This window comes from Erpetoichthys calabaricus, chromosome 16 (assembly GCF_900747795.2).
Source record: "Erpetoichthys calabaricus chromosome 16, fErpCal1.3, whole genome shotgun sequence".
Taxonomy (NCBI): domain Eukaryota; kingdom Metazoa; phylum Chordata; class Cladistia; order Polypteriformes; family Polypteridae; genus Erpetoichthys; species Erpetoichthys calabaricus.
The window spans coordinates 1,808,497-1,822,637 of record NC_041409.2 but is presented as its reverse complement, the minus strand read 5'-3'; the positions used below and the strand labels follow the sequence as shown (position 1 = coordinate 1,822,637).

Here is a 14,141-nt window from a genome sequence, read left to right as displayed (position 1 = left end):
GAGCACTTCTATTGTTAATGTGTCTACCATTAAAAGGAGCTGTTTTGCACTGTTGATTTTTCTTGCTGTACCTTTCTGTACAGCTCAATATTTTCTGAGTTATTATGGAGCCATTAACTACAGGTAGCCTTTTAATATCATATTATCTTGTTTTGTGTCTCCTGACATTTATGATAAAAAAAACTGCCAGGCAATTTGAGCTAAGCCATTCAACCTTACTAATCCTGTTATATACCAAGTGTGTTATGTTAGCAAGGACACCGGTCAGTACTGCAGAGTACCGTTCTGAACTTCGTAATGCGTTTGTGGAGTGCCACACTGGCTGTTAATCCTGCTCCCCTTGGCCTCTGTAGCCACCGGAGTCATCAATTCTAACTCCTCATGTTTTGCGGAATTCATCTTTTGGTCACTATCTGTACTAACGACACACCACCATGAGAAGCACGAATATCATGTTACATGTTTTTGTTTGGCCTTCGCTGTTTTGGACTCACGCATCAGTTATTGAGCTTCAGCCCACCTTGAGCCACACATAAGGCATCCAGGCTTGGTTAATATTAAAAACTCAAAAGAACAAAAGCTTAATCAACTGAAAGAAGCAAACAAATTTGCCTTAATCATAGGGGATCTGCTTCCTCTGTGCTTGCCTTTTTCTGTTATGTGATTGTTCAGTGAAACATTGAAAAAGTCACAATTGAGTGCGGATCAGTGCATCGACTCTTTATTGTACGCCTGTATTATTGACTTTGAATGTTTGGAGCTCTGATGAAATAAAACAAGTGTCTGACAGGGCTAATTAGGGGGCTGAAAGAAAGGAACAGGAAGATTTATCTCTGATTAAATAATTCGGCAATGAATTACATGTTTGACTGACTACAAAACGAATACAGTGGACTAAAAACGACACTCCGCCTGCGTGTAGGCTGCTTACAGTATGTTCTGTTAATGACACACTTTAAAGCAGTCAGTGTCGTGAGACAAATGGGGGTGGGAGAATTCTGGATTGTTATAATCCTTTGTAGTGGAGTCACATCCTGTGTCTTTACTTGTGTTGGTGCCCGCACGAGAGAAGGCTGATTAGGGATTACCAGACGACAGCAGTGCAGCAATTAGAAAGAACCCGCCGGGAGAATAAAAAGGGAGTGTGGTAAATGCAGGAGGAGGAGAAAAATTAAAAGAATGAAACCAGCTGTCGATTTAGAGAAAGGTAAGCGGAGGAGGGCAACTTGGGCAGGATGGAGCTACTGGAGGTTGCTTCACTCGTAGCAGCTGGCGTAAGGGAGTGAGACGGGTCATGGGAGCTGGAGAAAGGAGGGGGTCCTGAGGCCAAGTGCCCTGAGAGCCGCAGTGTCTGCAGGTACCGACTGGGGTGCCGGATTAAGGGGTCTACATCCATGGGATGACCGAGAACGAGTAACAAAGAAGAACCGTTTGTGGTTTTACATTTCTTTGCTGACTCGGGGACTGAACAGCTGCTGCTGCCTAAGGAGGTTCAACCAGTTATTATTCCCAAGGGTTCAACAACAACAGCATTTATTTCTATAGCATGTTTTCATACAAATTACTGTGTGTAGCTCAAAGATGAAGAAAGAAAAGGTTATAAAATATAAAAATAAGATTAGGCAATACTAAGTAACAAAGAATGAAGTAAGGTCTGATGACCAGGGAGGACAGAAACAACAAAAAAAAAAAAACTCCAGAGAACTGGAGAAAAAAACAAAATCTGCAGGGGTTCCAAGGTCACGAGACCACCCAGTCCCCACTGGGCATTCTACCTAACATCGATGACCTCAATCAGGCCTCATGGTTTTCAGGCTTCACGTGGAAGAATTTGATGATGACGGTCATGTGGACCTCTGGCCTTCAATCCATCAATGTAGAGACATCACGGGGCTTTGATTAGGTGGTGGTGGTGCAGATCACAACAACACAGAAAACCGGAAAAAGAACAGCAGAGAAAGTAGGGGTTAGTATGGATTGTGCAGTCATGTTAAAAAATAATAATTAATTGAATATACAGAATATCAGGGTTACAGTAAAATGAAGCTATGAGAAAGCCATGTTAAAGTAATGTGTTTTCAGCAGTGTTTTAAAGTGCTCCACTGTATTAGCCTGGCGAATTTCTACTGGCAGGCTATTCCAGATTTTAGGTGCATAACAGCAGAAGGCCGCCTCACCACTTCTTTTCAGTTTAGCTCTTGGAATTCTAAGCAGACACTCATTTGAAGATCTAAGGATACGATTTGGAGTGTAAGGTGAGAGGCATTCTTAAATATAGGATGGAGTGAGATTATTTAAGGCTTTGTAAACCATAAGCAGTATTTTAAAGTCAATTCTAAATGGCTCAGGTAACCAATGTAATGACATCAGAACTGGGGTGATGTGCTCTGATTTTCTTTTCCTAGTTAAGACTCTGGCAGCTGCATTCTGCACGAGTTACAATCGATTGATGTCTTTTTTGGGTCATCCTGAGAGGAGTGCGTTACAGTAATCTGTCGACTGAAAACAAAAGCGTGAACTAATTTTTCAGCATCTTGCAATTTTATAAGAGATCTAACTTCAATTACTTTTTCCACAGTAGACTGTGAATGTTTGATGTGTTTGTTCAGTAAAGACATGAAAAATTTGAATTCTTTGTGTGTTATTGGCATAAAGCCTATTGTGTTTGTCTACACTTGTGACTTGGATGAAGATCAGAACACACTTTATGACCAGTTAATGTAGAGCTCCAGGTCATTCCAAAGGGTTCATATACTTTTCTGGCCACCATGTGTCTCCCAGATCCAGGATTCAGAAGTTATCTTACATCTAATCCCACATCTGAGGGACACACATGGCAAATTTCAGTTGGCCGGGGAGCAGGTGTTTCCTCTATTCACAACAGTCAAAGTGGCGACATGTCTCTTTATACCTGACAGTGCTAATATATCTTCCATTTTTTAAGATATTTTCATGTATCCATGTACTACAGTACACAGTAAAACACATTATTAATTGAGTAAGTTACCAGCAGTATGAAAACATCTACAAAAAACATTCAAAACTGAAATACTCTGACTGATTCAGCCCTTTTATGAGGAAATTCATGCAAATAGAATATTTAATATTCAAAATGTGAAACTTTAGCATAGCTGGAGATTGTCATCAATATTTTAACAAGTTCTGTACAGTCTTGTCTTAATATTAATCATTTTATAAATCTAAAATTTTTAATTAAATCAATGCAAGATGTGGAAAATATCTAATTTGTTTATAACACAAAGAAATGAAACAAAAAAAACAATTTACTGTATCTTTTTGACTTTTTTTGACCCAAGTGTCTTTAATGTAAGTTGAATCAGAAGGTCAAGCTTCAAATAGATAATTTGCCCATGCCATGAGACACATTGAATCTCCTCAGTCTGAGATCATTTTTAATTGAACATTTGCAATAAGCTGCATTGGTAATGTGCAATATACTAATGTAATGCAATATAGAATATGTAATGTAATGTTCATTAACAGGTGCAATAACAATTTATGCTGCTGTACTTTGAGCAATAATAATTTGCTTTGGTTACTTGATCACTTAACACTGTACAGGTAGTCCCCAGGTTACGGACATCCGACCTACAACTTACGAACGAGGACGCAGCTGCGACGCATGCGCCTCAGTAACTGCCGCTCCGTCATCTTTGGCCTGGGGATGCTGCAAGCGGTGGCTGGAGGGGGGCGATTTCACTGCTCTCGCAGTGTAGTGTCCCTCAGGCGGCTCCCAGCGGCAAGCGGTGACCCGTGGTCCATAGTCACCAGGGCTATCACTCGTGTGCAGGACTATGGTTCGCTGCCCGCCCAATACGCCACCACAGCTACTGCTCCTGACTGAACGCAGGCTGGATGGAGCAGAGAGGGGCATTTCACTGCCCGCCCAGCACACACGGCTGGTAATGCTGCAAGTGGTGACCCAGTTGTGGCTGAACGGGACGGCGGGGGTAGCATTGTAGTGTGCCTCGGATGGCTGCCTGTTGAATTGGGGTTGGGTGATTCACTATCTGCCTTTGGCCGCACCGTGTTCATTCTCGGTGTATGGACGCTGCAAGCAGCATATTGTAGTGGAGGTGACTGTGAGGTGGGCTGGTGATGAACCCCCCCTTGCCGCCTGCAGTCATTCTCAATAGCTAGCCTGCTTGTACTGTTACGTACATAGCAGAAAGTTGTCTCTTGTCAGTACATCAGATGTGTTGACGAGTGCCTTCCTGCTGTGATAGCGTGTACAGTGCTGTGCAGAAGAGCTCATCTTAACCTTTTGTCTTCACCACTCAACAATGTCTCTGAAACACAAATCTGATGCAAGTGCTGGTGATACAGTAAAGAAGAGAAAAACCATCACCATTGAAAATAAAATAGAAATAATAAAAAGTTCAGAGAGAGGTGAAATTCCATCATTCATTGGCAGAGCACTTGGTTACAGTCGGTCAACAATAGCATTTATTAAAATAATGTACCTGTTCTGACTTGCATACAAATTCAACTTAAGTACAAACCTACAGTCCCTATCTTGAACATAACCCGGGGACTGCCTGTATACAACATATTTGGAATTATTTGACTTTTCTTTAAATGCACCTTGGGGCTGTCACAAAAAGTAATTTCACTGTGTTACACAATGACATTAAAGAACTTGAACTTGAACTTGAACTATGCGTATCATCACATTTTGCTCTGAAGGCCAGCAAACATCAGCTGTACATGATCAGGTTGAGAAGGCAATAAGTCAGATGGCAGACTTTTGCTGTTTTCACAGTTATTGCTGCAATAAGACTTGTGTGGGTATAAGAAAGGAGACAGCAATTGTGGGATAGTGACTTGCTGTCACAGTTGTGGCTCTTCATCCGCTGTTGTTTTGCTGCACTGCCGGTGCTGGCTGATGACGACAGAGCTCAGCCAATGCATATAGGCAGAAAAAAAAAAACGCATGAATTCTGATCTGACCGTTCTCATTCATGTCACATGGCCACGAGTCAAATACAACAACATTTATTTACAGTATATAGCACATTTTCATACAAATAATGTAGCTCAAAGTGCTTTACATGATGAAGAAAGAGAAAAAAGACAAAGTAAGAATTAAAATAAGAGAACACTAATTAACATAGAATAAAAGTAAGGTCCGATGGCCAGGGAGGACAGAAAAAAACAAAGACGACTGGAGAAAAAATAAAATCTGCAGGTGTTCCAGGCCATGAGACCGCCCAGTCCCCTCATTGTATTCAGGGTTTCCATGGAGGGACTTGAATGCGTATCTGATCTGGGACCACGTACGAATCTGATTTGAAAACACTGGATTTGTGTGTGCACCCAGCCGTGAGAACATCCGATACATGTCATATTAAAGTGGATTTGAGCCATTTCAGCCTGGTAATGTGAACGTAGCCATTGAAGGTGACAAAATATTTTTTAAATAAAGTATCAGTAAAGAGGCGTGAGCCAGAGATCCATAACTGTGAAGTCAATAAAAATGCTATCATCAAACCCAAATCAAAAACCCTAAATCGTAGTCGAAAATACGCCGAACAGAAGTCATATACCAGAAGCATTATCTAAATAGACATATGGAATAATTTTGTTATTTTTCTACAACTCGGATTTTTGGGAAGCTGTTTTCGTGACCTTTATACCCATGACTGTGTGATGTCAATAACAAAAACACATGCGCACTTTGCACCATCTCTTGCTGAATATGTAAGTGTCCATATTGGTTTCATGATTTTCGATGACCCGGGTTCAAAGTGGAGCATGCCAGCTGCGGGCAATCCAGTCATCACAAGCATCTGTAACCCAATCTTGCCCTTCTTAGTGTCTTCAAGACCCAGTCCATGACAATTATCAGATTGTGAAGGGGTTTCTGCTTAAAAAAAACCTGTGGCAAGCCATCACAAGACACTTCACAAACTGTACGTGATCCTATCCCATTTAATACAACGGTGGGTCACAAGCCAAAAGATCACCAACCTGTGACTCATAGATTCAGAAACTGTGCCCTAGGTGAGAAGCGAAGATAACCAAGCTGCGGTATCAGGCAGTAGAAATCTTCTCAGCCCAATACCTGCCATTTATTTAGGAAACTTTTAGATGGGGTTGGCATCAAATAATTTTATGCTCCCGTTCCCCTACAGAAGGATCATGTCCTACAAATAAGTATCCCCACCATCAATGTCACCTGAGCTCTACATTGGCGCTGACTGCCTCACCTACTCTGGTTGCTCTTCAATGCCACAAGGTCTTTTCAGATTCTTTCTAACTCTCTGAAGTCCCAAAGAAAAGGTGTAAAACTCCTGCTAAAAATGTGAAATTCAGCTGTAACGTCTGCCTCTTCCTCGGAGGATTAAATCCTCTTCTTGCTTTATTTTTCACCTTCTGTGTCCTGAAAGCAAGAAGCCCGGTGCTGAAATGTGACCTGACTGCTGTCAGGTTAATTCATCTGTCAGTCTCCTGTAGAGGAGGGTTAAAGTGGGACGCCCCTCTCTTAGTTGGGAGGCAGCTGCACCCAAGAGGGTCTGGATGGTAAGAGCCCTCGTTATGCTGCCATCTCTTATTGAGCACGGCCTGTCAGCAGGAGCTCCATACACTAAGGAGCTCTGCAAATCCATTTTTTTTCACTTGTTGGAAATGATTGGTGGTAATTATTGATTTTACTGCGATGTAATCAATTAGGCAAGAAGGAAGAAATAAGAAGGACACAAGGAGCTTCCCTGAGCATCTAATTGTTAAAAAGCGTTGCCCTGGAAGAGTGAATGCTTTTGAATCGTAATGGTATGTGACAGCTTAGGTCAAATGGTGCATCGTTTCAGAACAACTCAGATGGATGGAACATCATTCTGCCCAGAAGCTGGTGATCCAAAAACTTCGGCATCACTGCTATGCTCGTGACCCGTGTTGATGACCATTCCAACTGTTTTTCAGCAGGTTTCAGATCCTGACTTTTCTTTGAACTTTCTGCTTGATGTATATTTCGAAAAATGCTGCTCGGATGTAAATGGTCCCAGCTATCCTGAACTGGATGAGTGAGATGGAAGACGAATGGACAGAAGGGCCTCCTAGTGGAAGAGTCTGGTGTGCCACTTTCTTTTTAATGGCTAAAAAGCTGAAGAAGTGGGTGCTGAGTTAGTTGGTAGTTAGCGACTAGTGATGATCGGCAAAATTCACTGAAGCGTTTTTGTGGCAAAAATGCCATGCACACCGGTAACCTTGTTCATTGAATATTTTACTTTTGAATACAAGTGCATATCATGGTTTCACACACACAGCTTTATTTGGGTGTAGCACCACACTTTTGTGGGCCCCGGTGTTTCTGGAGATCTGCGCCACCACCACCCGATCAAAGCACCGTGATGTCCCTACATTGATGGATTAAAGGCCAGAAGTCCACATGACCTTCATCATCAAGTCCTTCCATGTGAACCCTAAAAACCATGACGACTGATTGAGGTCATTTACTGTATGTTAGGTAGAATGCCTAGAGGGGGCTGGGTGGTCTCGTGGCCTTGGAACCCCTGCAGATTTAGTTTTTTTTCCACAGCCATCTGGAGTTTTTTTTGTTTTTCTGTCCTCCCTGGCCATCAGACCTTACTTTTATTCAATGTTAATTAGTGTTCCCTAAGTCTATTTTCTTATTTATTTTGTCTTTTTTCTCTTTCTTCATCCTGTAAAGCACTTTGAGCTCCATCATTTGTATGAAAATGTGCTTTATAACTAAATATTGTTGTTGTTTTGGGGGGGCGATTTGATTCAGCCGGCAGCACATTACATGATTTTTATTCGGTGGGCATATCAAACTTATTGACTGTGAATTTTATTGCCTTTGTGATAATTGCCCGGACACCACCAGTCGGAGACCACATCTTTATCCAAATACCTTTTATTCTCTTCTCCACAACACACAAGTCAGTCCCGCACAAGTCCCACAATGCATCTAGCCCAAGTCTCCCTTCTCCTGGGCCTTATCTCTCCTTGTCCCTGGGCCACCTGTCCTCTCTCTCCAGGAGCTTCGTCCTGCTCCTGCTACCGCTCTTCTGTCGCGGCCTCTCGATACGCTGCGGACCCTACTTTCCCACCAGCACAGGGATCGACACAGCCTGGCCAGCGATGCGGACCCAGGCAGCCCCCAGCTAAAAGGCAAACACCGTCCGCAGCCCAGCCGACCCTCGCGAGTCGACTGGCGCCAGGCCTGGGACTTACCTCCTGGATCCCGTCTTTCAGATTACTATGGAGCCTGCCAGCCGTATCCGTGGCTGTGCCAACCCCGATCCTCACGGGAGCAGCGACCACTGGTAAGTCCACAGCGCTCAGGTCCTTTCTGTTGACTGCAATCCCCCTCGGGTGGGAGATGATGCGGTGGCGAATCTCTCGCAGCCCCTGGGTGATCCATGTGGGTGTGGTGGACTGAGGTGTCGGGCAGCTCACAAAATATTTATATAATGGGTCCCCTGCCTTTGAACAGGCAGAAGGCCCCACGTTGGGCGCCATTGTGATAATTGCCCGGACACCACCAGCTGGAGACCACATCTTTATCCAAATACCTTTTATTCTCTTCTCCACAACACACAAGTCCCACAATGCGTCTAGCCCCAGTCTCCCTTCTCCTGGGCCTTATCTCTCCTTGTCCCTGGGCCACCTGTCCTCTCTCTCCAGGAGCTTTGTCCTGCTCCCGACTCCAGCTCACTGACAGGAGGGAGGCGGCCCCTCTTATCCTTTCCCGGATGAGCTCCAGCTGCTCTCCATGACGTCACGTCCTGGTGTGGCGGAAGCGTCAGGAGAACACCCGGAAGCACTTCGGGTGACCCTGGATGGATTGTCCTCCATTTGTGTGGCGGAAGTAAATAAGTCCCGGGCTCCATGAGGCTCGGGGCGCCCCCTGGCGGTGACCAGAGGCCCCAACGTTCTTGAGCCTCCCTGCTCTCGTTAAGTGGGCCTCTTCTACTCCAGGGCGGTTGCCCCCACGTGGCCCGGAGGACAAATATACCGCCACCTAGTCCTTCCAGGCGTCCTGGCCGGGTCTGACCCCCAGCCATGTACGACACCTTGAAGATGCCAGATTACCCAATTTGGAATCACAAGGGATGACAAATTACACGATTGCATGACAACATTTCAGTACAGTTTCAGATGTCCACAAGTGTGTGTTATGCCATGGTACGGTCTTAAGATGACTCTGTTTTCCTCTTTAGACTCTTTATTATGTAGACCATAATAGACGCAAATGCCTTACTCTTACCACATTGTCCGGATTGACAGTCAGGATGACCCCAGGCAATGAGATAGAGCACCAAAAGAGGCAGGAGGGAAAGTTCCACATTTGTTTGTGCATTACAGATAATACGCCCAAAATTGCAGAGTAGGGTTATTGGCAAAATACTAATACAGTCTGATTCACTTTAGCATCCAATATGTTTAGATTATCAGGTGGCTGTATGTCTTAGTATGTTGATTAATTTCTTGTTCAGTGTGGTTCGACGTAGCCTTTGATCCAGCATGCCATGTGAATAAGGAGTCAAGAGACAGATAGATGGAAATGGCAGACATAGAGAGAGACCAGCATCCCCTTTCAGGCCTCATGTATCTAATTGTAATGAGCCTTGACAAGCCTCCTGCACAAGTGGGAGTGTGTTGTTCCCAAGGACTCAGCTCAGGCAGATTCAGCCTCCATTATGTACTTTGATATTTGGAGCTCACACAAGCTAACCTTGTGAAACCAGAATCACGCATGAGTGTCTATGGATCAACCCCTTGACTCCACCCTGGCACAAGAGGGGGCGCTGTCGCTAACAATATCGTCTGTGTCAGTTCACGTAGCCAAGTGAGGACAACTGACTCCACACCTTCTGGTTGGAGAATATAAATTGGAAACGCTCACAGAAGGTGGTGTCTCATTCGACGCTCAAGATAAACAAAACCCCAAACCAGTCCTGATTGCATCCATTTATTTTTGACGCTTATAATATGCGTCCTCATGTGCCAATTCTGTTTAAAAGTTATTTTGACAATTAAATGGGGTGACCCAACATTTCTTAGGTCTGGTTGTCATACCTTGCACTACTATACTGATACCCAGCCTTTGAATCTCCCCAATCCATTTGCCAGCCTGTTGGTGTCCTTCCCTCCAGTGTCCCCCCAGGCCAGCTGTCTAGTTATTTCCTGAGATTATATCTATACTATACTAGTTCTAATATGTAGTTTGCACAGCAATTGGTTTCTAATATTTCTGTTTTTCTGTATATATTTTTTATTTTTATCATAATGTTTGTAGCTTTGCTTTTTAAGGGTTTTCAAACAGTTCAAAATATTTGGAACATTCAGCTACTAGAATTGTTATGACTCGTCATAGCAAAAAAAAAAAACTGTACAGTCCAAATAAGAAAATTGATAATACACACACCCCCACACACAAAGAAGAGCGTTCTTGTCTATAATGTTGTGTTTAAGGCTTAAGTGCCTAGCTTACATTTTTAAAGGTTCTGCCTGTTACCACATACACCACGACCTACGCACATATGGTCAGAAAGCTCTGTGCCCTTAATGCCTCTCTGTCTAACAGTTCATGTTTCTTTATGGCTGTCTTACTTCAATCTGAGGCCATTCAGTTGTCGAAATACAGAAATGTGGCAAAGCGTTAAGAACATTCCATTAAATGATTAGCTTATGGGGATTAACAGAACCGTCTGTTATATTTGTGAAGGCCACATTCTTTTCAAATGAAGCAAAAAATGATTTGGCTCCTACAATATTACCACACCATCCTCACAACAGTATCACATGCCGATAGCCAATTAATGTGCTGCCTGACACACTTTTGGTGAGTTTGTCCATAATTTCAACCCTTTGATTTTCCCTTTTCAATTCAGCTGTGATTCAAGAAGCATGAGATAGAAGATAGATCAGCCTTTCTTCTGTTTTGCACGATCCAAAACACTCTCATGTTCCATCTTTCCTTGTGGTATCGTGGCATGCATTACTCTTCCAGGCGAGCACTCATTGGTTGTCATTTCTCACACGAGCCCACCCCTCCGAGTTAAAACACACTAAACCCCTTTGATTTTGTTGCACAGGAGTGTGCTATTACCATCCCCAAATTGCAAAGATTGTGTAAATGAAATATATGACTGGAAAATGTTGGGAAAGACATGCAGCATGATGGGAATTTTAGGTTTATTTATACATACCCCGAGAATTTTTTTTTTTTTTGTATGGCTGCTCCCCTTAGACCAGTATGCCAAGGGTAGCCCAATTGGATGCACATATCTCTAGCATACACATTGTTCCACCATAATACAGTAAGTTACAGCCCTAAGGAAGTATACTAGGAAGAAGCTTGTTGAATTTTTCAGGCAGGTACTTACATAGGATGATCCTTGGGAGACTCCCATGGAGGTTGATACCAAGAGTATCCTAATGGAAGAAGGCCAAGAGCATTTCCAGATTCTTCAGAAGGACTAGGAAAAAGGGAATGAGGAGAGCGGTTCCCGGTCTGTCCACCTCAGTGTGTTGTATCCACAACCCTGATTAATAAAAGCAGATAGAAACTAAAGTGAGTGAAGCCCATTTCACATAACATGGCCATGCTGATCAGCAAATAACTTTTCTTTTACATTCAAAATGTATCCAATGGTAAATTTATTTAAAAAATCTGTTTATTTAAAAGTCACATGTATGTTCACATGATCCAGAGCAGTGTAATAGAAAGAAATCAGGAGAACTAACCCTGTATGGTAAACTCAATCCCCCAAAGTCAATTTAGAGTCACAAGTCAACCTAACATGCACATCTTTGGGATTTTGGAGAAAAACACATCATTCTGACCCTAGAGTGGTGGTGACTTCAAGCAGGGGAACTTTGGAAGGACAAAACTTGTACCAGCATGTTCCATTTGTGGACACAATAAGGTAGACCTTCTCTGTATGCAAATGTTAATGTATTTAGAGGTACACTTGTGGTGCAGCTGGGCAGGTCTGACCACATCTTACTACCACCTACAAACTTTTTACCAGATGGCAGCTGCTCTTTTATTATCCATGGCAGAAGTTCTGCTGTATTTATTTTTCCCTTGAGCTTCTGTGATCAAATGGAAGTATGCATATGACACCATCTGATGAGCTCATTTTGTGCATCCGCCCACTTGCCCACTCATCTTGAAGAATGAATTTGCAGATGCCGATCGATCCATCTTCTTAACTGTCTTCTTTCAGTTTTGTCATTATGAAGGTCTACAGCATAATCTGGCAGCGGAGGGGCCAGGTCTGGATAAGGTATGACCCTTTTGGAAGGTACGCCTCCAAAGTCCTAGGTTCAAATCTAGGCTGGAAAGTCTCCGTGTAAAGGTTGCACATTCTCCCCTTATACACACTTAATTGAATTCTAACTAGACTTAGTATGACTGCACAGGACAAAATTCCAGTAATGTAAATCTGACACCCGAATGGACACTCGATGGGTGTCATTCTTCAAGCTAGAACTGTATCTGATAAGCATGCTTTCTGTGTAAAGGGAAACATTTCCACTAAAAGTAGAATTCCGCTTCTTTCAGGGGAAGCCAACGACAAGGACGTCCAGGTGGTGGAGCTTCCCATTGTTGATAGCCTACACCCTCGCCCACCTTACCTGCCGCTAGCTATCCCCGAAGATCTTGCTGACAGACTTGACCGCCTCCACGGTGACCCATCTGTCTGGTGGGTCTCTCAGTTTGTGAAGTATCTGATCCGACCCCAGCCCTGGTTGGAGAAGGAGATAGATGAAGCCACCAGCAAGCTGGGATTCAAGCACCCCGTCATTGGGTAAGTACGCTCTTTTATGCTTGGTTTGGTCTAATGGAGGTGTGATCATCACTCAGTGGTTCATGGTAGCAGACCTTCCCAAGATGCCACTACACTTTCCCCTCACTAAGAACGCTCTCTAGGCATCTTTGTGCTGTTAGCCCAACATGGACCTATTGGTAATGTGGGGAGACACTGCAGCAACACTGTTCCTTCAACAGGTGGCAATGGCTACACTGGAACTGTGAGAAAATGATCTGTAAAATGTAATCCTCTTTATATGCTGCCAGAGGGGTCTAATCCACAGCAGAGACATGGCCAAGGTGTCCATCCTTCTGCTCAAGGCTAGCCTGTGAATGCATCCCAAAGGACACCTTGTGAAGTAAGTCCATGGCAAAGATATGAAATGAAAAAATAAGAAAAAATGGGACAGACAGACAGACAGACAGACAGACAGACAGACAGACAGACAGACAGACAGACAGACAGACAGATAGATAGATAGATAGATAGATAGATAGATAGATAGATAGATAGATAGATAGATAGATAGATAGATAGATAGAAGGTTCGTTTCATTTTCAAATAAAATAAATCCCATTTTCTAACTTTAGCTTGACTCCCTCTCGTACATCTGAAGCTGTGCTGAGAAGTCATGAGTGATGTAATCCATCATACCCAGCAATCCTTAGTCATGTAACTTGACATTGTGACGTCAACAAGCTCCAGCACCTAAGGTCAATTAGTGTGACCTGCTCTCTGACTATACCAGTCTAACTTTGTGGTTAAACATCCCAGTTTCACCTCCTGCTGGAAATGAATGGTCCAGTGAACTGTAGACCACTTATTAGGATGTGACCCTTGCACCCCTGACCAGTATAAAAATTTTAAGGCCTGAGATGTGCACCTTTAAACAAAGAACTGGCAAGAGAATTTGCTCAATGCCTCAGGTTTGGATTAAGTGGTCATCATCAGTACACAGATTTTGACTGGTATTTAAGATTTAATACATTTTCTGGTATAAAAGGTGTGTCCCAAACAGCATGGGGTGTGTGGTGGGAGAGACTGTCCAAGGTGTGAATCGTGTGGCCCCTCCAGACCAGGAGTGCATATTCAGTATGTACGGTGTGAGCTTTGTGTCTCCAGCTTGTAGAATGGAGTATGTTGTAAACCTTTGTCCAGTTTATGAGTGTCAGCTTTCAGTTCCCATTGGTTTAGAGTCCCGGTATACAAATGGTGAGCTGTGCTCTCCTTCCATCATAAGGGTGTGTGTTATAAAACTTTGCCCAGTGTAACGTGTGTGATCTTTACCTTCAGGATAGACGTGCTCTCTTTAAAAATCCCTGGCATACCAGG

The 14,141-nt window shown here is 43.3% G+C and overlaps 1 protein-coding gene across 1 annotated transcript in view; it reads left to right on the top strand.

Annotated features, from left to right (window-relative positions):
• LOC114666349 (alpha-(1,6)-fucosyltransferase-like) overlaps positions 1-14,141 on the top strand; it is a 362,150-nt gene that overhangs the window by 335,175 nt on the left and 12,834 nt on the right. Inside the window, 1 exon segment of the mRNA XM_028821169.2 lies at positions 12,560-12,806. Coding sequence (XP_028677002.2) covers positions 12,560-12,806 — 247 coding nt within the window.